Genomic DNA, 26,970 nt, shown 5'->3' on the forward strand with positions numbered 1-26,970 from the left:
GCTATCCTATGGGGACAGCCCGCGTCAAGGGCTGGTGCCCGACCTTTCAATACATACATTTCCGATTTGCTCCAGTTAATTGTATAGCCGGATATCAAGCCGTGAGCATCACAGAGATGTAACAGGGCCGGCACCCCGGTGTCAGGGTCAGTCAAATAGATCAGCATGTCGTCCGCATATAGGGACACCCGGTCCTCCCACCCCTCTTTCCAGCGGATGCCTCTCAAGAGGGGCGAGGTTCTAATAAGTGTGGCAAGGGGTTCCAGGGAGATTGCGAACAACAGCGGTGAAAGGGGACACCCCTGTCTCGTTCCACGCCTTAATGCGAACTCTCGTGAGATATGGCCATTAGCCACCACCCGGGCAACCGGGTCAGTGTACAACAGCCTAACCCAGGCAACAAAGCGGGGACCAAAGCCCATGCGGGACAGTGCCTCAAATAAGTAGGACCATTCCACAAGGTCAAAAGCCATTTTGGCATCGAGGGCTAAAATCACCGCCCGTGATGTGACCGAGTCTGCCTTAACGCCGTATTTCTGTGTGGCATGAACCCAGACTGGTCCGGGTGAATGAGAGAGGACAAATGGGGCAACAATCTCATCGCTAAGAGCTTGGCCAATATTTTAGCTTCCGCGTTTAGCAGCGAGATGGGGCGGTACGAGGAGCACTCGTCAGGAGGTTTGCCTGGTTTGGAGATAGCTACTATAGTCGCTGCTCTCTGGTCTGGCGGGAGGGATCCCTTCTCCAGACATTCTTTAAACATCTCCAGCAAATGTGTACTAAGGGTTTCAGGCATTGCTTGGTACCACTCCACCGGTATCCCATTAGGCCCCGTAGCCTTTCCTGGGTGCAGGGCATGAATAGCTAGTTGAATTTCTTCAGCGGTGATGTCCGCGTCCAATTCACACGACACCTCCGTTGTCAGCGTCTGCACCTCTATCGGCGCTAGTACCTCCCTGGCCATTTCAGGAGTGATTATCTTCTCCGGGGTGTAAACCCTTTCAAAGTGGGACGCCAGCAGCCCTACAATTTGTTCCGGGCTAGTATGTAGCTCTCCACTGTCGTCCCTCAACCCTAGGATTCCCCTTGAGGTCCCCTCCCGTTTGTCAAGCCATGCCAGGAGTTTCCCCGCCTTGTCGCCCACCTCGTAGATCCTATTTTGAGTGTCTGTCAGTTGCCCTTTAACGTGCACGCGCAAGTGGTCAGTATACAGTTGCTGTTGCAGCGCCAGCGCATGTAGGGTGGATGAAGTGGGGTGATGTTCGTGTTCCGTCGACACCTTCTGTAAGGTTAATTCCAGATCATCTAGTTCCTGAGAACGTGCCCGTTTGTATCCTGTAATGGTGTTTATGGCTTGCCCCCGCAATACTGTTTTAAACGCTTCCCAGAGTACCGCTGAGGAGCGCACGGAGTGGATGTTTTCAGTGAAATACTGCGTTGTTACAAGCTTAAGAGCCTTGCGGACCTGGGGTATCTTGAGGTAAGTAGCTTGTATGGGATATATGCGAGTGTGTGTACGTTTCTGGGAAGAGAGAATAAGGGTGAGCGGAGAATGGTCTGAGATCCCTCGAGGGTGGATCGCCATAGTATCTACGTGTCGAAGACCCTCTCCCAGAGTCAGGAAGTGGTCTATCCTCGACAGACTCCCATGCACCGCCGAGTGGAAGGTGTATTGTTTCGCCTTGGGGTGGAGGTGTCTCCATATGTCAACCAGGCCTATGGCCGTCAGGAAACGTTGGAGGCGGGGGGTCTCCCCCGCGGGCGTTGGCGTAGGAAACCGGTCAAGGTGTACATCTAAAATAGCATTGAAGTCTCCCCCAATAATAACCTCCCCCTCGGGAAGAGCCAGAAGGAAGTCACCCAGTTTTGGGAGGTGTACCGAGTGTAGTGCCGGTGGAATGTATACAGAAACTAGGTTGATGAGGTTCCCCTCCCACCGCCCCTGCAGGGCTGCGAAACAGCCTTCATCGTCGGTTTTAGTGAGTAGGGGGATGAATTGTGTGTTTTTGCGCATCAGGATGCCGGTCCCTCTGGAGCCCGACGTGAAGCCCGAGTGGACTATCATCTTGTAGCCTCGTCTATCCATGGCCTTGGTGGCATTTCCCATTAAGTGAGTTTCTTGCAATAGCGCTATCGAGGGTTTTAATCTCGTGAGTGTGGTCAGTACCAGCCCCCGTTACACCTTGTCTCCCAGCCCTCTCACGTTCCAGGTCATGAGGCGCAATGAGGGACACCTCGTCTCAACTCCACCCCCACCCCCCTCAGGAATTGGAATGCCCGCCATTAGATATCATGGGGTACATAGTGCAACCACGGGCAAGCGCGGCATCTACTTCAGGCGCGCAGTTGATTACGCAAGTGTCAAAGGTTCCGCCGGGAGCGGTACATCCCCGCTCGCTTCTCTCACCTGTTCTTGAGTCATTTGGAAGTCTAGATTCAGTCTGTGACCGTGCAAGTGTGTTCCTAACTTTAACCAAACCATCCCCCCCAACCCCCCCTCCCTGCCTAACGGACTTTCAACTGCCCGCCTCCCCAACTGAGCAGAGCGCTTTACCCATCCCATAACCAGAGTACTTGCGTGTACGGGGGAGAGTAGCTCCCCGAGCAGGCGGCATCCCCGCGTGCTTCCGGAGTAGTTTCACCAGAGTCCAACAGCAGCTTCCTAAGGATGCGTCGACGATCAACAGTCTACACCGAAGCCATTATCTGAGTAGGGGTCATTCCTCTCCGCCAGCTCCCCCAAACCCATGTGAGGGCGAGCCTTCCGCTCCTCCTCGGCCGGATGATTGTGAGCCTGTCCCGCTGTTTCCTCCGTGGTCGTGATTCTGTCTGGGCGGTTTCCGCTTCCGGTCTACTGTACGCCATCCCTCCAACCAGTCCCGGGCAGCGTCCGGGGTGTCGAAGAACCACACCTTTTTATCCGCCACAACACGCAGGCGGGCCGGAAATTGCATCGAGTATTGTAGTTCCTTTTCCCGCAGGGTTTTCTTAACTTCCAAAAACGTCCTCCTCCTCCTGGAGACCTCCGCCGTGTAGTCCGGGAAGAACGCTATTTTTGAGTTTTGGATCTGGATGGCCGGCGCCACTCGCGCAGCTTGTAAGATGGCGTCGCGGTCCCTGAAATTGAATAGCCGTGCCAGTATTGGCGGAGGTGGTCCTCCTGTCTTAGGCTTTCCCCCCGGCACCCTGTGGGTCCGCTCCACCGAAAAGAAATTCGACAGTCCCTTGGGCTGAAGCCTTGTTTTGATCATGTCCTCCACATAGAGGTCCATCGCCCCCGTATCTTCCGATTCCGGCACCCCCAAAATTCGGACATTGTTGCGCCGCGAGCGCCCTTCCTGGTCATCCAGCTTGTCACGAAGCAGTTTGTTGTCCGTCTGCAATCTTTCCATGGCTGTCTGCAGTTCGGATACATCTTCGACCAAGGATTTGGTGACAACCTCCATCTGCTTGACCTTTTCGGACATTTTGTGGAGGTCCGCCCGGATCAAGGTGACCTGTCGCCGTAGCTCCCACTGTCGCTTGCACCTGCGCCAACGCTGCCAAGACGTCTTCGATGGTGGCCTTTTTGCTCCCCTCCGATTCCGTCGTCTTCCCCGCCGTTTTGCATTGCTCCTGGGGTGGAGAGTGCCTTTCATAGGCGAATTTGTCCAGCTTGGCCTGGGTGACATTCTGTCGGTGGCTTCTTTGCGCCATGATTCAGCGCGTGCTCGGGTCAGGGCAGGACGGACACCCGCCGGTGTGTAAGGTCTGCTGTGAGGGAAGATAAGGATTCCTCCTGCGCCTGTGGTTACTGGATTCGTCCACACTCCCACCGCAGTTCCAAATCGCGCTGATCCTAGGTCCGATGCTTGGCGGGGCGCCGTGGGTCCGGGCAGGGTCCCGGGTGCGTCTCCGTATGTCACTGACACGAGGTGCTCCCCCGGCGTAGGTATCCTTGCTGGACTCTCCACCCTGGACCGGATCGTAGAAGGGAAGGAAAAGGGAGGGGGGTGGGGGTTCGCCCAGCCCCCCCCGTTCGCGGCCGCCACCGGCCGTCTGACGTCGAGGGTGAGGCTGTCCAGTGTGCGGAGTCCCCTGTATGTACTCGGGGCCCCGACCCTACCACCACCAAACAGTGACCGCCGCCTCAGGGAAACAGCGCACATCCAGCGCCGAAAATGGCGGCTCGGTTGTCAGGACCCGAGGCGTATGGTGCACCCCCCAGTCCGCCTCCACGGCGTCCTCGGCCGCTGTTGGTGATCCTGGAGTTCCGCTAGCGCTTCCGGGCTCCCGTGGGGAAGGTCGCGGATGTCTGGGCAAAAATAGCGATGGACCGGCACTTCCGGCCAGACCCAGCCGCCGAGAGTGCACTTCCGGTCGGCCACCAAGGGGACTATGGCTCCGCTGCTCGCAGGCTGAGGTCAGGCCCCACCTCGTCCCAGGCGTCGTCCAGCTCTCTGGGTCCGTAGGCTCGTCGTGTCCTTCACAAAATTGCAGCCCTAGATGCTGCCAGGACTCCGGCTCCAACCCGCTCCTTCAGCCACCTTAGATTGCAGGATAATTATGACGGATTCATGCGGGAAGCCTCCACTGCTCGGGAGCCTCACTAATCTGCTGCCGCCATTGTAGGCTGCTAGCCACGCCCCCTCGAGGTCTGTGAAATTTTAACACATTGAGTGTTTTGAACATTTATGGGCACTACGGAGGGAAGTTATGTAAAGGAAACAGAATATTAACAAAACAGATGCAGTAGGCATATTTCTCAGATAATTATAAGTTGTATTGCAATCTGTGAGTTTACAGAGGACTCAAGGCAAAAATTGATGTAGCTCAGACATTTCATTTAAACCCTCTACAACGCAATTGTATTTATTTCATGATCAAGTAGGCTTCTCTTTTCTATAATAATGTTTCAACATCACCACCTCTTGGTGATGTTTTAATTCCTGATAAGACTGTCCACATAAATTCTTTCTCAAAATGTTAATTTTCTTCAGTGTGGAACCATTGGTGCTGTTAGAACTTGTTGTTTTATCCTGGAACAATTCTCTGATTTATTTGTTGTAATGTACAGCTTCAAGCAAGGACACATAATGGCATACACAATATTCTTGGTCTTACAGTTTGTGAATTCTTTGTGTGTCCATTTAATTGAGTTATGCGTAAATTCGGTACTCTTCACCGTATTGTTGCATGCTGAACACCTGCCACACTTGTGGTGTCCCTCCTTTGGCTTCAAATTCCATAGTGTTCGTAAATCTGGCTTGGGTTTGATATTTCTTAAATCGGTACGTATAATTTGTTGACCGATACTCTTGTTATTTCGCATAGCAAAAGTGGCCTTTCCAGGGGACATTCAAGATCAGTCAACAAATGCCGGTTGTTCAAAATTGCCTTGCGGCATTTGTGAGTATGTGGGCCAAACGTGGATACACATACCTGTCTGTCCAGGGGTTTCTTGCTCTTTTTAGTCAAAAACTCTTCTCTTGGCGTGTACCATGCTCTCTTTGTTGCATGTTTCAGCATCTATTTTGTTACCCTCTCTTTTTGTGTTGCTTGCACAGTACTTCAGCATGGATCATGAAGTCCTCTTTGCGGGCGTAATTACGCCTGATTCTTAACAGTTTGTTGTACGGCAGATTGTCTTTTAGGCTTCTCGGATTAAAGCTCTGATAATGTAGAATAGTATTTTTGTCTGTGGGCTTGCGATGTAAGGTTGTAGTTAGCTTTCAATCTAATACGAACACCTCAACTTCCAAAAACGTTAAGGAGGTATTATTTTTCGTCATGCTAAATTTAATATCAGCATGTCTACTGTTAACTCCTTAGGAGCGTTGTAAATTCCTCCCCAGTGCTGCGCTGTCCATTATCCGGTGCTGAACTGGACGTCCAGCGGTCGCACGCAGCACTGGGGAGGTAGTGGCCGTGACGACCGTTGGCCGACGGCAGCAATTAAGGGGTTAAGCCACTCAAAAAAGTTGGATAATTCATCTTCCGTGCCTTCCCACAGGCACCACACATCATCATTATAGCGGTACCATGATGAAATGTTCCCACTGAATGGATTGTGCTTGAAGATAAACTGGTCCTCAAACAAGGCCATGAAGAGCACCGCCATCTCTGGGGCATAAGGACACCCCATGGCGGTCCCCTTGGCCTGCATGAAGAACATACCTTCGAATTTAAAATAGTTCCTTTTGAGGGGGATTCTGGTTAAATCAAGGATGAACTCAGTTGGAACTCTTTGTGGTTTTGTTCGTGTTTCTAGAAAGAACTCCATAGCCTCCAGGCACTCCTCTTGGGGATCTGGGTATATAATGAATTGACGTCAAACAAGACCATCCATTGCTGCCGAGTCAAATAGAAGGCCTTCAATCTTAGTGATAAAGTCTGGGGTGTCTCTGAGGCGTGATGGTACCTGGTCCAGGAAAGGTTTAAGGAAGACATCAACGTATTTTGCTAACGGTTCAAGAACCGAGTTGCACCCCGATACAATAGGTCTTCCAGGTGGTTGTTCCATATTTTTATGAATTTTTGGGAGAAAGTATATCACTGGAATCCTCGTGTTTTCTATTTAAGAATTAAAATTCTTTGGGACCCAAGATCCCTTGTTTCAGTCCCCATTTGGGTTTGGTGTTGATTTCATACTCTATTTGCATAGTGGGGTCCTCCGTTAGTTTCCTGTACCATTCAGTATTAAGAATGTGGCTGTTAGATTTAGCTCGATATTTATCCTTAGACCACAAGACAAGGGCTCCCCCTTTATCTGCGGGTTTCACCACCAGTGAAAAGCGTTCAGAATATATAGTCATCCAATCCTTCGCTTCTCAACCACTGACAAAGCCAATCGTCCAAGCTGGTTTAAGATGCATGTCAGTTGCTTTGTTGTTATATTTGGATGCAACAACAGAAATCCCAGAGAGACCGGTTGGGTTACACACTGAAGCCCTGCCAAGTAACCGCATTAGGGGTTAGACTAATGCATTTTAGTGTGGTAGTCTGCATCACTACGCTAAAATGCTAGGCATGCTTTAGCACCCCTTTCACTCCACCAGCTTGATGCCTGCAGAAGCCGGCCGGCATGATGGACGTTACTGGGTGAAAGCCGAAGGAGCGCAGAGCAGCGCAGTGACTTTGTGTGCTTAATATAATGGCTTTGCCCCAAATGAAAAGCAGCCTGACTTCTACTACAGCAGGTCATTTTAAATACAACAGTTACTGCCTCAACTCTAACCCGGAGCTGAGCTTAGTGCGGCCTGCTCAGGTGAAGTCACATGCACTCACCTCAGGAGTCAGACGCAATGCATAGCTGCCATTCTGTTGAAAAGTAACCAAGAGGGGGAGGAACAGGAGTTTCATGCTTGCTTGAGTCGTTTTGAGGGTGTGCACTGGAGGAGGGATGACCACCGGAGGCTGGAGCAGAGAGCCAGGAACTCTCACTGTTGCCAGTTTAATATTAGTCCCTGTGAAAGTCTATCATTGCTTGATGTTCTGCTTGCGAGAAAGTGTCACTCATAGTCATTGAAAGTTACACTGGATTTATGAAAATGTCACACATTAGCAATCTGAAACCATGGCATCTATGACACTGAGAATCACAGAAATGTAGTTTAAATGCTTAAGCCACACCTAGAACTGCACATGCTACGCCCTTTTTTAGAGACCCCCCCACACACCTTCTTCATCCCATTTAAAGTCCTGGGCCTGGTTACCCGAGACCTGGCACCACCCGTGGTACACACAGTAAAATCTGGAGCCTGAAAGGGACGTTAGATTGAAAAATAAAAGTAATCCGCTGTAAACATGGAATCAGCCAAAGCTTGTTCAGGTCAACCCGTTACAAAGGAACCTCCGGAATCTCGAACCCGCCGAGTGCGTTGAAAAAAAACACACGTAGTCAAATTTTACATTACAGTAATTTTAAGCGTGTCAGGCTGCACGTTGTAAAAGTTGACAAAACACCTTTCCTCCCACTATTTCGACAGTTTTTCAAAAAGAAAATCAGGCTCCCAACGCCGCAGAAAACAAAGCCCGACCAGACCTGGGAGCCTCGGCCAAACGCTCTGACTGAGAAAGAGCGCGCGCGCCTGCGTCAGAGAGACGCGTGACGGAGCGCGAGAACGGGCGATACCACTGGGCTGAGAAAGGCGGGGGGCGAGATGGGTTATTGTAAAAGCCCCCGCCCGTTATGTGCCAGGTAGGCAGGGGGCCGGGCGCAGGTTATGTTAGCTGAACCTCTGGGCCTCGGATCTCGGCGGGGCGAGAGGCTCTCGCGGCAGCACCTCCCTCTGCCCCCGTCGCCGCCTGTCCTGTTATTGTTCCCCTCCCCTGGCTGGCAGAGCGCGGCGCGTGCCTAGCGTCCTTGTTACGTCACTGCGCACGTCAGGGTTCTCGCGCTCCCACTGAGCCTCGTCTTCACTCCAGGCTTCTCCCGGGCACGATGCGCGTGCTGTTTCCCGCCCTTTCCGAGCCCTCCCTGTTCCCTCTCCTCTCTGTCCTGTGCAGATGACCCATCCTTAGCTCAGGTAGCCTCCCCCCGTCATTATGACCTGTAACTGCTATCGAGAAAAGGGATGCCCCTGTTGTCCCTCCCCTAGCAATAGTAACCTCAGCAGAGGCCCCTGTCCCTATCCACGCAGCCCTTTCCGTATGGATTCCCCAGGGGACTGGGATGCCAGCCCTAACATCATGCTTGACACCCGTCTCTTCCCCAGTGGAAACTACACAGTTACTTCTACCACAGGCCTCAATACATCTCTTTCGGCGCATGATTATTGCCCCTGCCTTGTCTGCACTAGCACCTGCCCGCATCTCACGCCCACAGAAGCTCAAGCCAAGCATGCCTCAACGACACGTGTTGCAAATGTGAGAGGCAGAACCACACGCACCCCAGTCATGTACACCAAGGAAGAAAAGGACGAAGTTACATATCCCACGGATGAACCTGACCCAGTCGCGTACACCGGTGAAGTAGACACTCCAGTCACATACACCAGTGAAGTAGACACCCCGGTCATGTACACCAGTGAAGTACACACCCCGGTCATGTACACCAGTGTAGTACCCACAGCGGACATGTACACCAGTGAAGGACCCACTGGCGTCATGTACACCAATGAAGAACACACCCCAGTCAAGTACACGACAGAACTCTTTGTCCCTGTCAAATCCAAGAAAGATTCAGCTGCCTCAATAGCACTTGCACCAGTTAAATCTGGCCAACATGCAACCCAGGCAACCGCATCAGATGAAGAAGAAACACCAGTGAAAATCACCACTGAAGAATCCACCCCAGTCAAATCCACCATAGTTTCTACTGCATCTATAGTACTTTCTTGCCCCAAGCACACCAAACAAACACATTCCCCAGCCACATCTGATACAGAAGAAAAGGCCTCAGTTAAACCCGCCCCTGCTAAATCCACCAAAGTCGCAACTGCCTCTTTGAAACTAGTTCAACGCAAGCACTCCAAACAAAAACCTAACCTGGTCATATCTGACGCAAAAAAAGAGGCCCCAGTGCAACCCACTTCAGTAAAATCCACTAAAGTCTTGAGTACCTCTATAGTACCTGCTCGACCCAAGGACACCAAAATTAGAACTACCTCAGCCACATCAGATTCAGAAGAGGCCCCAGTGCAACCCACTCCAGTAAATTCCACCAAAGTCTTGAGTGCCTCTATAGTACTTGCTCAACCCAAGCATACCAAAATGAAATCTACCCCAGCCACATCTAATGCAGAAGAAGAGGCCCTAGTGCAACCCGCTCCAGTAAAATCCACCAAAGTCTTGAGTGCCTCTATAGTACCTGCTCGACCCAAGGACACCAAAATTAGAACTACCCCAGCCACATCAGATTCAGAAGAGGCCCCAGTGCAACCCACTCCAGTAAATTCCACCAAAGTCTTGAGTGATCAAGCCAAGCATACCAAAATGAAATCTAGCCCAGCCACATCTAATGCAGAAGAAGAGGCCCTAGTGCAACCCGCTCCAGTAAAATACACCAAAGTCACTACTGTTTCTATAGAACTTGCACCATTCAAACCCACCAACCGAAAACCTGACACGGACATATCTGAGGCAGATGAAAAAAAAACAGTAAGATCTGCCCCAGTCAAATCTACCAAAGTCACAACTACTACTATAGTACTTGCCCCAGCCAAAAACACCAAAAAGTCACCTAGCCGAGCATCCTCTGTAGCTGGAGCCAAACCTGTTTTAACAGTTCCTGCCCCCAAAAACAAAACAAGGAATGTGCTTTCAAGAAATGCAAAAAAAACATAAAAGTAATCCTTTCACTATTCTGCCTTTTTAAGCAACTGATCCAAGAATAACATCCACCCCAATTTAAACTGCAACAGGACTAACAGTCTCTAGGAAATATGCTATAGGAACACCTGCTGCAAGGTATCAAAAATAATCCAAATAATTTCCTGTTTGAACTGGTGCCACTTTTGTATGATCCTCTGACGTCCCCTGTAACGCACTACATGCTTTCTATATGTGATTTACCTGCTTTTGCTGGTCTACACGGTGAAGAATACCCACTCTGCATGAGTTACCCATGGATATCGGTTATTTTGCCAGGTATGTATAAAGACTCCCAACCGTTCTGAGAGAGAACATGCTAGCATCTTTTTACATTATATTTATTTACTAACATCTATTTAGTAATATAGCCCCTACTCATATCTCAAAGTACATGTAACCCTTTGGGATACGTCATGAAATCCTTGCTACTGATCGATAAAGTCTAATTTTGGTTTATCTCTCCATATAGTTACCTCTCCAGGTACTGCCTGCCCGCCCAGTACAGTTTCCTCAGTGATTACACCCAACACTGTTATTGCCTCATGCATTACATTCACATTTTCAATATTAGTAGGCATTCATTTCTATGTTTATTCTTAGCCCGCTAGACCTGGATCCGGGATTAATGGACATTTATTATGGCAGTAGGAATACCACCACATGTTATGTGGAGGAGGCACCCCCAAAAAAGGAGTCAATCATAGCTGGCACGTAAGCCTTATGCTCTATGTACTCGCATTAGCTCATTTCAAAAGAAGGAAAGCGTACAAAGAACCTCAGCACCATTTGGCAAACAGCTTCTAATCTTTGGAGGTTATTCTGCACAATTACACAGCAAGGACTACCATGGGATATGATTCCTGGACTCTCAAGACACCTGGGAGTTGCGGTAGGCATCTTTAATGCTAAATTAAGTTTCCCTGTGGTCCCCTGCGTCCTTGCAATGCTGCAGCTGGGATTTTACTGAAGGACCACATTGGGGAACACATGAGGGCAGTCAAATAGGCCAACACCAGGTATCCTATAGCTATGAACTTAGCTGAATGTCCTGCTCAGGATAATCACAACACCTTCAATTTATACGGTTTTGACATCATACCCAGGGACATTAGAGGTGGAAATAGAGAACTCACCCTGAGGAGGAGAGAGGAGACTTAGAACATGCGACTCAAAGGTATAGAAAGGGGCCTAAATACTGACCACGAATTACATTACTTTTTAGGGGACTGAGTTTTTGTTCCTGGCACAAGGGTTGCTGATACGAGGACCCTTACTCTGCAAGCATTTCGTATCTACAGCATCCCTATGGTCTTCTGTACTTACATGCTTTGACATTTGACACCTAAACCTACCTGTGTGACCTTAACTGTAACCATGTTATTTACCCTTAAATGCACATTTGGTACTTCTTATATTGCTAGGTTATCAGCCGTACCATACTTGGTGGGTATTATGCCATTGATTGCTATCCCACTCGGATACATTATTATCACTTAAGGACGTTGAACGTTTAACACCACTTTCCTATGCTCCCTGTACATCTATCCACTATGATTTGGAACTACCAGCTTATATACTTTCTGCTTTATCACAAAACATGCGAGTGTACTGTTTGACTTTATATCTTTAGGTGCAGTAAACAGGACTGTGTATGTAATTCCTGTGGACTCATGATTTTTGACATTCAACATTGATTTTCTGTCGTCTTGAATTTGTCTATACATACCGATTTGAACTCTCTGAGCTGTGTAATCTTTCTGAAACTTTTTGAACTGTTTAATCTTTCTCCCTTGACTTCCCCTCAATGTTGCCATTATATATAAGCTAGGATAATGGTCCCAAAATTTGCCATTTGGACTCGTGATTTTTGACATTCAACATTGATTTTCTGTCGTCTTGAATTTGTCTATACATACCGATTTGAACTCTCTGAGCTGTGTAATCTTTCTGAAACTTTTTGAACTGTTTAATCTTTCTCCCTTGACTTCCCCTCAATGTTGCCATTATATATAAGCTAGGATAATGGTCCCAAAATTTGCCATTTTTCATGTGGGCACCCCTTTTTAACTCTACGCAGCACTGAGCTTCATGTTGTTTGGCCACCATTTTACTTACTCTTATCAACATTCCAAGATGGCCACCACCAGTTCCCCTAGACTGTTCGCTATTCGATATATGCACTAATGTGATTTCTTTTACTCACATGGACAAGAGGGCGGATTTATGCTCACATTGGGTTACATGCCTCTGACTATGAAGAATTACAGTAGCTAGGACATACCAGCTCAGGCCATTTTGTGATTATGAAATATTTGTTTAGTAATTACAGCATGGGTACATGGCAGGTCACAGACTCGTGTACGCCATTGATCTATTTTGTATGTGAGGCAGACCCGGAGTTATATTTAACTTGTATTACACTACAAGACTCACTTTTTCAACACTCAAAGATGGCAGACTTCCTCTCACCCGTTACAATGGGTGGTTCAAGCACAGTCAGCGCTGGCCGTAGTACTACAACTATGTCCGTGACATCACTACTTAACGCAGGATTCTCAGTGGGTCTCAGGAGATACCCAGTGTTCACGCCATAGGATAAAATTCACAGTTATCAGGTAAGGTCTTCTACGTTAATGCTGGGAGCTGTAATTACACACCGTAATTGCATCTGGAGCGGGCTTACCCATATGGAAACGCAGCTTGAGCGCATTTGCTTTTGTGACAATAATTTACTTTGCTCCTATTGACGTCTTGGTCCCGAAGTTTTACAGAATTGGGGGACCTTAAGCAGTTATTTGACTGCTGGCCCACACAATTCCTATCTCCACTTAGAAGGGTTGCTTCACTGATCCAACCCACCAATAATATCTACAACCAACATCTGGGACTATTACATACGTTGCAAGACCCACAAATGAGGTACGTGGGTTGGATAGACCCCGCTAATTGATAGGCTGTGATGCATCCGTTCTAAAAAATGGGAGTGGCTTCATTTGTATAGCTATGCACTTTATTTCTAGGAACCTATTGACATTACCTGAAGGGTGCACTGTCACGTGAACAACAAGTGACACATTGGGCACCTGGAACCTTACTCATGATCCCTATGCCTTAGGACGATTTCTACTTTTGAACCCCTTTCGGGACGGAAGTTCAACCGGAATTAAGGTTGGTTTCCTTGTAGTTTACACTAAGCACCTGTTGCTAATCGCCACTGGGTAATCATATGCAGTATTAATTTCTCCATGCCTTTATTTCTGGTTATCTCTAGGTTCAGCACCAAGAGAGTATAGGTAAATTCCTTTTTAGGTCTCGCCTACGCAGCGTGCATGCGATGCATAGGAGGGGACCTTTTGGAATCGATCAGCATTTTGGCCAAAAACCTGCATATTTTGCATGGCTTTCTAATGCAACGCGTGCATGTTTGGCGTTTCTCTTGCGGAAGCGAGCAGCGGCGCCATTGGTTAGCAATTATCGCACTCTCTCCTGCAAGGTAAACGCTGTGTGTCCCTGCTCTCGGCTGCACTCCCCCCACCCCTCCCACTTGTTTATTATTGTAGGTGGCTACTCCCCTTCCTGTATGCGACGCTCGTTTGAAATAGGATTCCTTGCTCACTCTTGCTCATTAAACTATAGAGCAGTACTTCCCTATGGCTCTTATGGTAATGATATTGATAAAGTGTATAGCTCTCAGGTTAACTGTATTGTTTCTCTTACAGCCGCACTTACAATTTCTATTACAGAATTCTATGGGATTCATTGTGTCGATCACCGAAGGAAGAAAGACCCAGACAGCACTTGAATAATTGGTTTTGCAGGTTTCCACTCTCCTCTCTGCAGCCGGAACAGAGCCCCCTGGGCTGGCATTCTAATTGGGACTTTTGCAAGCAAAATTGCCAATGCCCTGTTTCAGTGACTTGGCTCTTGCTAAATACATGGCTACGCATTAGACTGTCAAAATTCATTCGAAAGGTTACATTATTTTTGGTGGTTATTTATAATGACGGCAGATTTAGACTCACTCCCTCCCCGTTAAACTTCTTTTCCGTTTTTTGGCTGCTTTCCGTTCCCTGTACACTGCCTGACGTACCGTCGGGTGATTATTTGCAGTAGGAGATTGCAATACAGAGTCGTGGTGGCAGTGGGGCTGAAAGACATGTAGGGCAGAGGAGAAGGTCGTCACATGCCAGGCATTGCTTGGGCATCTTTCTGAGGCAGAGGCCTACTCACCCTAAAGATGTGAGGGCCTGAAATGCGGCCGCCTCAGGCCCGGCTCCTCGGCCCAGCATAGTGTCAAGCCTGAAAGGAATTCTTGCATCTTCCTTGAAGGCCGGGCCTAGTATGTGGTAGTCTGCCAGACTACAGGAAAGGCAGTGGATACCAAGGGGGGATTTCCCGAGACTGGGGCAGTGGTTGTTTTTAAGCCCATTAACCCCTTCGACGCTCATGACGAGCTGGGCTCGTCATGCAGTAGCCTCCTGCTACGCTCATGACGAGCCCAGCTCGTCATGAATAATGGTAATCATGATTTTCCAGCACAGGGGAAAAATCCCCATAGCATTCAAAAGGTTAAACCCCCGGGACAGGTCGTGGCGGGTCTAGCGCTGCCCGGGATTCTGCAGCAGACATGTCGCTAAGCGCTTGAACACCTGGAGAATTCTTGGGAAGCTCGGTTTAAGAAGCGATTTGTTTTCGGGTCCTGCAGCGTTTTCTCAGGAGTGCGGAGAGCGCTCTAGGAAATAGGCCTGCCCTCAACAGTGGGATCATTGTTAGCCAGAAGTCCGTAGTGTAAGAAGACATCGAGGGAGGATGTAACACCCGCGCTTCAGCCATAAATAAAAGTGCAAATGTGTTCTGTGATACCTTTTCTTTCGGGACCACCCAGCCTGCAAGGTAATATGCGTGTCTATTCCTGAAAGGTATCCAGAAATGGCAGCCTTGTGTTTCTTGTTGTGGTCATATCTCACCCAAGTGGTTTGAAATGATACAACCTTTGTATGCCTCCCCTGACACTTCTCTGGCTTCCAGGAAAGGGAAGAGAGAATATCCATTCCCTCAGTCACTTCCACAAAGTGTTAAATGGATCATTGCTTGACTACGATTTTCATCCCATATTTTCCACCCTCTGTAGCTGATCAGTTGCAATAAAGCTGGTATTGGGACTCTCAGTGTGCCAGGGTCCTACCTCTCGGATTCACTGCCATGGACCCACGGCTTGAAACTGCCTTTTTTATGGTGGGTAGAACGCAAAAAACTCATTTACTGAACAGACCGAGTTAGCCAGACCCTTTTCAATCGCTTGCCTTGTACCTGGGCTGTAGGTTAGATGCCTAAAACCAGCTGCTATCTACACCTCAAGTCGCACGACTCTCCTAGAAGGCTTAATCATCTATGTTGGCATTTGAGAATAATGGATTCTGTCAGGTAATTATATTCCACTGGTGAGTGCCTACTGTCAGTCTTGAAGTGATCCTTCTGCGATCTGTGTATTGGACTCTCTGTGCTTCGAGTCTGCCGTATGGGGGGTGGTTTGTGGTGCTTTACAAAAAAAAAACAAGAAAATAATGTTGAAGTGTTTTGTTATCCAGCAGCAGTAAAAATGCCTTTACTCAAATGTCCATTGACACAAGATCTACCCTTTCTAAACTGAATTTGTTTGAAAGATATTCTGAAGATTGATGATTGTGATCTCTGAATTGTGATCATTTTATGGCCTTGGTAATGCTTCGATCTGCAATCTTTGAGAAGGAAAAGTAGAAATGATCCCTCCATCTCTTGCCTTTCAGAGTGGTATTTCAGCGTCCTTGAGTCCGGCTCCAAAAGGCTGCCGTTACTGAGGAGTGAACTGTGTGGAGAGCCCATGCCTGATTGTTGGAGTAATTCTAGTGTCTCCAGCAGCTTGTGGGGCAAGTTATGTCTTCCTGAAGGCCAGGGTTGTAGTCACTGGCAAGTGATACATTTGACACACTTTTCTCGGTCATCAACTAAATACCAGTATGGTACAAGCAGCCTTTTCTTGCCCACATGACCATGCCAGCTTTCTCGCATTTAGCACAGTTGACTTTCTTTGGCTGCGGCAATCCTGTGGTATTTCCTATGCCATACCATCCGATCGGTCTCGCGTGCCTCAGCTACTCATGTTCTTTGAACTCCAGTAGTTTTCCAGTATTTCTTTACCAACTTGATAGGGAAGGTGACACAGTGAGAAAGTCCTGCTTCCGTTAAAGACCTTATACATTTCATCATTCAGAACAATGTGTGCTTATACTTCACGTTAGGAAAAAAAGTCAGTCTTCAAACGAGTGCCGTAATGTTGATGTGGCAAGGTTTTGTTTCTGTTGGCTTCTTTGATGCTTTTGTGCGAAAACCGTGAGGTCACTACCGCCCAACTGGCTTTCTCAGTCATTGTGTTGTACCATGTTATAAACTCTAATACGCAGGTACAGAGAGAACAAGCATTTGTAATACAATAGGTCTCGCATTTGCCAGAGTTTAAGCTATTGGCATTGTAATGACAACGCCTTTTATTTATTTGTTTTCAAGACCCACACATAAATAAAAAGCATTGTAATTTACAATGCCAATAGCTCAAACTCTAGCAAATGCGAGGCCTATTGCATTGCAAATGCATGTTTCTCTTTCCATTTCCTTGATTGTATTGATGGTAGGCAACATTAAGGGGGTGTCCTCTTACCTACCACAATTATAAGAGTCACCACAAAAGTCACATTATGATTTATGAGTGAAAAATTTCCTAGCTAACGTAACAGAAAGTTTCAATTCTTTTAAGGACTCCGAGGCGAGGATTATGCTAACACTTTCTATGCTTTATTGACAGCAGCCATTTTAAAACTTAACTTAGACCACATTTCCCAAACACCCTTGGGAAAAAATGGTTGAAAAAACAAAACAAAGAAGGGACAACGTATCCCTCAGTCCATAATGTCCAATCATAGCTCAGGTACCCTCTCCTAGACCGTCCTTGCTGCCCTGCTCCTCCTCTTTCTTTGCGGCGAAGCTCCGTCTGTCCATTCAGGTGTCCTGTTTTCCGGAATCTGATCCTGGAAAAAACCAAAGAACACATGAGGACCTGAGCCCAGAGAGGTCAAGCAAACCAGCGGATACAAAGCAACAAAATAAAAATAGTAGAAGATGCCAATTACATAACCCTGAACAGGTTTAAGCATCACATCAGAATGCTGCATTAGTGAAAGCAAACAATACTGCAGAGAAAACAAAATCAAATGAAAAAACACATAGTTTCTCCCAACGGGGAGGAGGGGAGGGGAATCACATGGAGATCTGCGGTGGGATAATCCTCGCATCCGAGTCCTTAATAAAATTGAAACTTTCCGTTACATTAGCTAGGAAATTTTTTATTCTATGTCAGGACCGGAGGCTTCGGATTATGCTGCTTCAAAGCTTACTTACCACCAAATGGGCCATATCAATTACTGGCTTAAAATAGAATCTTTCAAAAGTTGAATCTGAGGACCAGTCCGCTGCATTCATAATGTCCTCTAAACGAGCTCCCAGTGAAAACGCTTTTGAGGACATAGCACCTCTTGCTTAGTGAGCCCCAAAGTGTCGTAGGCTAATGCCTGCCTCCTGCATAACCCAACGTGCTATAGTGGGCGATGAAACTGCCTTGTGTGGCTATTTAAGCACAATTAAGAGCTGATGCTCTCCAGGAGGGCAAAGTTCCTCAGACATCTCCTCATACGCCTTCAGACAAAGCACCACACAAAGCTTAGGAGCGTCTGGGAACGCTGGGTACTCAATAGTTCGTGTATGCGTCTTAGTCCTGTGACTAACAGTGAAAGAAACCCCCGAAGTAGAGAAAATTCTGCCTGTGATGACCAGAGCTCGCTCGTCCGAAACTCTTCAGCATGAAATCAAACAAAGAAGCATTGCTAACTTCGCAGATAATTCCTTGCGAGAAAGAAATTCGTTATGCTTCCATGAAAGAAAAAGATTAAGCACTCTGTTGACATCCCAGAGCTCCGAGTACCTGAGTTCTGGTGGAAGCGATAAACGGAGAACTCTCAAGAGCCTGCAAACAAAGGGATGTTCTCCCACAGGCTTACCATCCAGTAGGAAATGTCCCACAGAGATTGCCGAACGGAAAGTGTTGATCGGCCAAATAAGCGAGACCTTGCTGAGCCAGGTGTGCCAAAAAATTCAAAATGTGAACTATGTCGGCACCCGCGGGATCACAACCCCATCGCTCACACCAACGACACCATCTTGTCCGGTCCGAGCAATAACGCTTGCTGGTACTATCTGACCAGGCCCTTGACAAGAGGCTCTCAGCGAACTGCGAAAGGCACGGGAGCGACCATCGTCCCCTTTAATCCTCCAGGCCATGAGGTGGAGAGAGCCGTCGAGAACCATCTGATGAGAAACTCCCTCTGGATTGAGGAGAAGCTCTGGAAAGCGGGGGAGTGGGATTGGAGAATCCCAAGAAAGTTCCAGAAGAATCGTAAACCACACTTGAGCCCTCCAAATGGGCATAAGGAGAACCATGCTGTCGCCCGATCTGGGTTGAGACCCTTGTGATCATGGCGAAAGGAGGGAACGCATATGGTTCCTCCTGTGTCCAGTCTTGCAGGATCGCATCCGTGGCTGCCGCCAGGGATCCGGCCTCCAGCTGAAGAAACGAGGCAGCTGGTGATCCAATCTGGAAGCAAAAAGATCCACAGAAAAAGGACCCCAAAAGTCCTGTAGCCGAGAAAAAATGTCCGGATGCAACTTCCATAGACTGGAATCTCTGAAAAGGCGCGACTGCCAGTCGGCCACCAGATTCTCTAGACCCGGGAGATACTCCGCTGTTAACGAGATCCGATTGTCGAGGCAAAACTTCCAGAGATTTGCTGCCAGGTCCGAAAGCACCTTCCAGCGAGTACCTCCGAGGTGGTCTATATACCTGACCGCCAAAACGTTGTCCATCTTCAAAAGGACGCAAGACTGGACCCTTTCCTTGGTCCAACAACGCACAGCGAAAGAACCCGCCAACAGCTCTAGGCAGTTGATGTGAAGCTCTTGTTCCTGTGATGACCACAAACTGCCTGTGGAGAAATCCCTGCACCTGGTGCCCCAGCCTGACCTGCTCGCGTCAGACTCTAGGATCAGATCTGGAACAGAACCAAAGATGGCTCTCCCATTCCATGCTTCCATGTGGGAGAGCCACCAACTAATCTCTTCCACAACTTCCCCTGAAAGGGAGACTGGATGGGAGTAAGGAAGCCCTTTCCGTAAGCACTTGGCCATGGGCTGCTGGAAGGCCCGATAGTGAAGGGGCCCCAGGAATATCGCCTGGATCGAGGCTGACAACAACCTTACAATGCGTGCTATCTGCCGCAGGGGAACCGTGTTCTTGACCAAGGTCCGTCTGAGTTCCTGACAAATTTTTGCCACCTTCCGTGAGGGAAGACTGACGGTTGCCGCCGTGGAATCGACCACGAAGCCCAAAAACGTAATACGTTGAGCTGGTACCAAGAAGGACTTTTTGGCGTTTATAACAAAGCCTAAGCTCTCCAAAAGAGTCACGGCTTGCTGTAACTGGTCCCGAAGTGGTCCTGGGCTAGCAAGAGCATATTGTCCAAGTAAATGATTAGGCGCGTGCCCTGAGGTACTCCACCACCGGTTTGAGAACCATGGCAATGCACCAAGGGGCGGAGGCGACCCGAAAGGAATGGTGGTGAAATGGAACACCTGACCGTGCCAGAGGAATTGCAGAAACTTCCTGTGAGGAGGGAAAATAGGGAGGGCTAAGTAAGAATCTTTTAAATCCAACCGGGCCATCCAATCCACTAGCTGGAGCACATCCTGGAGGACCCAAGCATCGGACGTGATTGACCGCCACACACTCTGAAGCCGGTCAAGCGACCCCCACTCTCACCACGGAAAGAGAGACTTACCAGGATTAGTGGCGTTGTCCCCGCCGCGGAAACCTCTGCCCCTGGAACATCTGCCACGGGACGGAAAAAAATTGGAGTAGCGTTTGGTACTGCCCCTGTCTGGAACCTTGTCCCCTGGAATATGGTGTAAATTGGGGACCTGCCTCGACTGGCCCCACGGAAAACCCGTCAGGGAAACACCTTTTTGATAGAAGACTGGGCCCGATCTAAGGAGGAGAAAATATTAACAAACTTTCCTAATTCCTTGATGAAAGGTTCCCCGAACAAACCTCCCTGAGCAACTGCTCCAGCCTCTGAATCCACTAAATCCGCCAACTTCGGGTCCACCGTAATCAAAAATGACCTCCTGCGCTCTGTGGAAAGCACAGAATTTGCATTTCCTAAGAAAACTATTGTCCTCTGCGCCCACACAGAGAGGGCCTCAGGCGAAATCAGGGCTCCTGAAGTTTTGGCATCCTCAGCCATATCTAATATCATAGTCATGGGACCGAGGGCATCGAGGAGCTTATCCTGGCACGCCCACCAGGAACGGTCTATCCCTTTCTTGGGGTCCTTGATGAACTTAGCATGAAAAGTCGCCATTTTTGGGTCGAGTTCAGGCGTTTGCGTTTGCGCGACTTTTCCGTCAAGGAAGGGGCGAGGGCATTCGGACCGCAGGCGACTGCGAGCCTCCTTGCCCATTGGGGGACGGACCCTACTGGCCACATAACTGGCTACCTTAACAGAAGGTGTCCACTCCGAGGACCGAGGATGCATCAGGAGTTCTGGGAGGCTGAGTGTCCGAGGGGGGCGGCAATGCGGAGGGACGCCACGGCTGAGGGGATCAGTGGGCGCTGCAGGGGAAATTACAGGAGGGGGCTGCAGAGCTTTTTGGGCCATGAAGGCCTCACGCAAGCGCTCAAAAGCATCCTGATTAACACCGTCCACCCTGGGGCGCTTCGCGGGTGCCGGTTCACTATCAGGAACTGCTTGCTGGGTAGAAGGCGCAGGCGGGACCCACTAAGCACAGACCTGCTCTAGCTTTTTGCAAAGGCGCTCCTCAATTGGGCCCATGACCTCGTCTACGGTGCGGTAGATAGAGGAACCCACTTCGTCGTAGAAATCGTCATCCCACGCCAATTGAGTGAGGGGATCCTCCCCCCAGTTATTGTCTCCCTGTTGGGACATGCTAAGCCATCCAAACCACCACTGAACGGAGACCAAGAAAAACCAGTGGCACCCCCTACAGTCTAAAGACTGGAAATTTAACTGCTGGGGACCAGCACAATTCACAGGGTAGAACTCAATTAAATGTTGAAGACCCCCAAAGAGCCTTAGGGACAGCGAAAGTGCTGGGAGAAACACACACTATCAGCCCTGGGACGTGTCCCACCAGGCCCCAATGCAGCCTGTAGAATCAAATGCCTGAATTGCAAATGCAAAGAATACTCCCTGCGGGCGTCACAGAAAAACCACACACACACCGACTCAAAAATCGAGTGTTCAGCAGGTGCGACCTGAGCTCTACAGACCCTCCAAGAGGGTGTCAGTCTCCAGGGGACGTGAAGGCTGGCAGGCAACCGCGGGCGGAATGAAAGGAATGTACCAGAAGAATTCTGCACGCACCATTGCCAGCAAGAGGAGCCGCCACAGTGAAATCACGCGGCAGCGCTCCTGGCGGTCGGGGGTACAAACCGCGCCTCACAAGGCCATGAGGGAGCGGGTGGTGACAGAAACAAACGAGTCGGACCTCCAAACGTCACACAACCCACGCAGAAGAACTTTGAAGTGATTGGGACAGCGGCAGCACGGTGAAGCTCTCACTCAAACAGGCCTGAAATCAAACCTGAGGTAAGACGCCACAACGCGCTTGGACAGCGCGAAAACCCAGCACAATATACCAAATAAACAATATACTAAATAACAATGCACAAACAAAAGAGGCAGGCGCTGGACATTGAAAACCGTCCCGCGGCTGCCTGACTATATACAAATTCAATATTAGGCAGAGAAAACGAAAAACACTCATCTGAGGCTGCTGAGCAGCAAAGAAAGAGGAGGAGCAGGGCAGCAAGGACGGACTAGGAGAGGGTTCCTGAGCTATGACTGGACATTATGGACTGAGGGAAATGTTGTCCCCTCTTTGATTTGTTTTTTCGACCATATTTTCCCAAGGGTGTTTGGGAAATGTGGTCTAATTTAAGTTTTAAAATGGCTGCTGTGCAATAAAGCATAGAAAGTGTTAGCATAATCCAAAGCCTCCGGTCCTGACATAGAATTTACTTTCCTTTGTGTAAAGAAGTCACATATTTGATTTACCAATAGTCGACTATTGCCTCACAATGATTTCGAAGTCTACCACTTAAATAGCATGGATTTCCACAGGTTCAAGTAGGGAACATGAACCGAATCCTTTTGTGATGCAATGTCACAGTGGGGCTGTGCCATTAGGTGTAACTTGGATACCTATAATGTCTCTCTACATGTTTCTTAGCCCTGAAGAAGTCGCATGCTAACATCAGTCGAATGCGACGCAACATGTGTTGGCTAAGGCTTTGAATACATCTGACTACGAGAGGAACAATACATTTTGTTTGACCAAGCAACGGATCAAGAAAAAAAAGTTGTACGTTTGATGTATGTCTCCATCATGTACGTGATGGTGGTTCCTGGAAAGGCTATATACGTCTGCAGGGGCAGCGGGCATCCCTAAATACTGTAGGCAGAGTACCCTCGCCATGGCGGGAGTCAAGTACTCAGGCATGGTGACAGTACTTACTCCATCCACCAAAAATTAAATTAGTCCCTTAGGAGGCGTGACGGCCATCTTGAATATTTGGTTGTAACTTCCCTCATAGCCCACTGCAGCTGCAGTCCGAACCTTGCTACACAGATCTAGGATCTCCTTTTGCTAAAGACCTGTTGCTTCCTTGTATTGCATTAAGTGACATTGGGAAACGAGAAAAATATTTTTGGAAGTCGTGTTGTTAACAGAAAATTAACTTTGAACTATTTTGAACATTATTATAAACTCTTATGAGACTGGTTTGTTGTATTTTTTATGTAACGGGACAGGAAGCACGATTAAGCCAGGACTATGTGTTATGCATACGTGTCAAAATATGAGGTAGTAGAGTTCCAGTATGTTTTCCTTTAGTAAAGTTGAACTTAACTGCTCCTTTGTAATGTTTGATTGTAGTGGTAGAGAAGTCTGATTCGGTCACCCCTGCCTTTCGCCACAGAAGCAGCCTCTTGTGCTCGTGCACTTAGCAACCAACATAAGCTCACCCATTTTTTAGGTCTTGCTGGCGTTGCAGCGCAAAGCGCTGCCGCCAACGAGACTTATAGTCGCCATGTTTCCTCCCAAGGGAGACAGAGCTGTGCACGAGCCGATTCTGGTCTGGGCACGAGCCGATTGTGGTCTGTGAACGCGCTTCACAGTGGAACAGCTTGTGCGCGTTAACTCCAGAGTGCTCGTCTCCGGAAGACATGAAGACGTGCTGCGCCCGAGCCCACCTCCAGCTTGTGCGCGTTAACTCCAGAGTGCTCGTCTCCGGAAGACGTGCTGCGCCCGAGCCCACCTCCAGCTTGTTATAAACAGGTGCACTATTACCATGGAGATGAGGAGCACACACTTAAGGAAAAGAGTTTCCCGCCAAGACTCAGGCTGAGGCTACAGGTATTGGAAGTGAAAAAGTACCAGTGCAGTATACGTCCGAGGTGCTAGCTGGCACTACTCCTCTGCACTTGCAGGCCGTGGGAATGAGTGCACCACTCCTCTTTTCCTGGCAGGGACAAAAGCTTTGGAGCTGTTGCCGGGAGAACATGGCCGTGTGGTCGCCGGCTCAGTAGGGAGCAGCGGCAGGGAGAGAGAGGGCCCTTTGCAGGTAAGCGCTTCCCACGTTTCACGTGTGTCTAAATTATGTCCGTTTTGGGTAGGCGTCGTTGGCGACTTCTGTCCGCCGTGGCTCCCGGGTCTGATTCATCCAGCAGCATTTCCAAGTGCCCTATCAGCAGCCGGCCGCGGCTTGTTTTGATTTTTCACATCATGTTTATGAAGGCGCGAGACGAAAATTGCTGCGGTTTTTCACAAAGCCTCAGACTATAGAAACACCTAAGTGTATGGGCTCGTGCCTGCGCACCCGGGAACCCCGGCTCTCCTTTCTGTTTCCATCGCCCTGGCTCACAGCTGTGCTGCTCATATGGGATTATGCACTGATGTAATCACGTTGGCGAAGCAAGTGTCCGCCATGGGCGATGCGTTTAAATTTGGAGTGGAAAAGTTGAGTCGTTTCAGGGAATAGGGCATGTGAAGAGTGTCCTGTGTATGTGTTTAGATGTTTTGGGGTTCAGAGGGGCAAGCAGCGTGTGGAAACAGTTTCTATGCCTCTGCTGCTAAAAGCTCCAATTGACCAGTTACAAAGAGGCCCTTTGTGATCACGGTGGTATTTGCTGTTTGAGCATGTAATGAACTGTTTGTTATTCAGTGCTCTGTGATCGTGGTGGCATTTGTGTTTGATCATGTAATTAACTGTCAGAGAGAACTCTTCAGTTATATCTATTTCAACTGGCTGTTCCTGTTCTCTGGAGTCTTGTTAAGTTATTATTATTTTTTTATTTGGCCAGTAGAATTACGTTTTTTTCCGGTGGACAAATATAGTTCAGTGCCTCTCCTCCTAAAATATTTATGAAAAATCTTGCAGATTGTGTTGCAGGAAGACAACTTTAAAATGCAATTGAACTTACCTTTGCTACCTAACCAATATTTTACCTACCTAGTCGGGATTTTCGGGTCAAGACCTGACATTTTTTCCCCCCCTCGACATATAAAGTTAAAACAATAAATATAAAAAGAAAGAACTTTTTTGGGGGGGCTATCTAAACTATTTCTAGGTGATATTTTAAACAGAGAGAATTGCTATGATAAAAAAGCACGATATTTTATTTGAATTCTTCTACAGATACCAGCACCTGATCTGTCCAGAATCTCAATATATGAACAAATGGAACGGTTTTTTTTTCTCCCAGAAAGGTGGCTACCCTAGTTGAACAGCACCGGACGAGTTACAAATGACATTGTAGCAAAAATGTACTGCTGTCTTGTGATAATTTGGAAGGATGATAACCGTAGTTTTATTGTATATAAACCATATGTTGCACTTTGTGTTTACTTTGGAACAAGTATACTGTGGCTAAATCCATGACAAAATAACCATATAAAAGAAAGCTGATTTCTGCTCATGATAGGTAAAGGAAATGTTGTGGAGTGGATATGGGATACTGGCAGATTTGCTGACCTTAAACCCTGATCCCCAGTTTATCCTAGCATTTTGTTACTCCGGTCTACTAATTTCTTTCCCTGTTGATGACATTGTAATTTCGTGCAAAATAATGTAAAACAAAGGTTTGGAAAAGCTTATAGGTCTCACCTCTTTTGTCCGCTTGGCTTTGCTAATGCTTTTTGCCGATGCTGTTTAACATTAAAAAGGTGAAATATGAGAGTGCGAATTAATCCATACATGACGCTGCCAATTGCCTTGTTGTTAAATAGTGTTTGTGTAATGCTGTGTGCCCTCGCGCATTACATTCAAGCACAACCCTCAGTATTGACACTTGTTCCTTTTTGTATTTTTATTTTATTTATCAGTCCAAGATAGTTAATACCTCTAGGAGTACTAATTTTAAAACAAGCATTGAAAATGCAATAGGTCGGTAGAAAGTCATGTTGGGTAAAGTGAGCCCACCCCTTTCCAATGGAAGAGACAGAAAAGAATGAGATCGCCTAATCTTTCCATGTTGCCACACGAATTTCGACATAAGGGCGTTAATAAAAGTTAAAACTTTAGGTTCAACAACTAAAGGAATAGCACGAAATAAGTATAGGCATCTGGGCAAGACATTCATTTTCAGATAATTATCCCTACCGATGATGGAGAGATAGAGACCGTTTACTCTATCCAAATCGCTCTTTATCTTTTCCAGGAGCGGATCAAAGTTAAGCTTCACTACATGCTTAGTATTAGGGCAGATGGCTACTCCAAGATAAGTGGCTGTATTGGCTCTTCTTTGATCTGGGCAAGCTATATTATCGGTGCATAGGATAACAGTCTTTCCACGATTAAGGGAATACCCTGAGCAATTACCGTATTCTGAAGCCACTCGCTCAATTTCACAGATCGCCTCGATTGGGTCAGGTGTCATCGGCATAGGCTAACACTTTTGTCTCAAATTGGTTACAGAACACTGGTTTAATAATATTACTTTCTAGAAATTTGAGAACCAGGGGATTAATATAAAGAGCGAAGAGCAGGGGCGAGCAGGGACATCCCTGCCTTGTGCCTCTTGCAATATTAATGTAGCCAGATTCTGAACCTAGCATTAGAAGTTTTGCTTTGGGACTTTCTACCACTGGGCAGCATTCCTTAAACAGCTTACCCCTATGCTTGTACATTCGATCGAAGATAATCTGACCGATACAGCGTCAATCCCCTCAATTTATGAGCTTCTAATTGGCCAGGATGCCAAAGGCTTATTATTAAGAAGAACTGAGGTAAATCATTATAAGAAGCTTAAGGGAGAAATCTTAATTAGCGCCTGGAGAATCTGGGATAAAGTAGCCAAACACATGCATATTGGGAAAATCAACCGTTATACACCTTTGTGGCAGTCTAGTATTACACAAAGCCTTGATTTTGATTCTACGGCAAGGAAATGGGAAAGGCTAGGTATTAGAACTGTTAATGAGCTTTTGTTAAAAGGTTTCGACACTGTTTTTATG

The 26,970-nt window shown here is 47.8% G+C and overlaps 1 protein-coding gene across 13 annotated transcripts in view; it reads left to right on the top strand.

Moving 5' to 3' along the window:
• LOC144754085 (uncharacterized) overlaps positions 1-26,970 on the top strand; it is a 716,823-nt gene that overhangs the window by 600,424 nt on the left and 89,429 nt on the right. For 6 of the 13 annotated variants that reach the window (XM_078641635.1, XM_078641639.1, XM_078641636.1 and 3 more), the window contains exon 1: positions 8,419-10,569. The exons of 5 other annotated variants lie outside the window; for them this stretch is intronic. In XM_078641635.1, the coding sequence (XP_078497761.1) occupies positions 8,527-10,266 (1,740 nt within the window). In that variant the 5' untranslated portion in view covers positions 8,419-8,526 and the 3' untranslated portion in view covers positions 10,267-10,569. Of the gene's footprint in view, positions 1-8,128; positions 8,180-8,418; positions 10,570-26,970 lie in introns of those variants that run through there. 2 more of the 13 variants (XR_013594650.1, XR_013594648.1) reach the window with 2 other exon arrangements.

Source organism: Lissotriton helveticus, chromosome 5_1 (assembly GCF_964261635.1).
Source record: "Lissotriton helveticus chromosome 5_1, aLisHel1.1, whole genome shotgun sequence".
Classification (NCBI taxonomy): domain Eukaryota; kingdom Metazoa; phylum Chordata; class Amphibia; order Caudata; family Salamandridae; genus Lissotriton; species Lissotriton helveticus.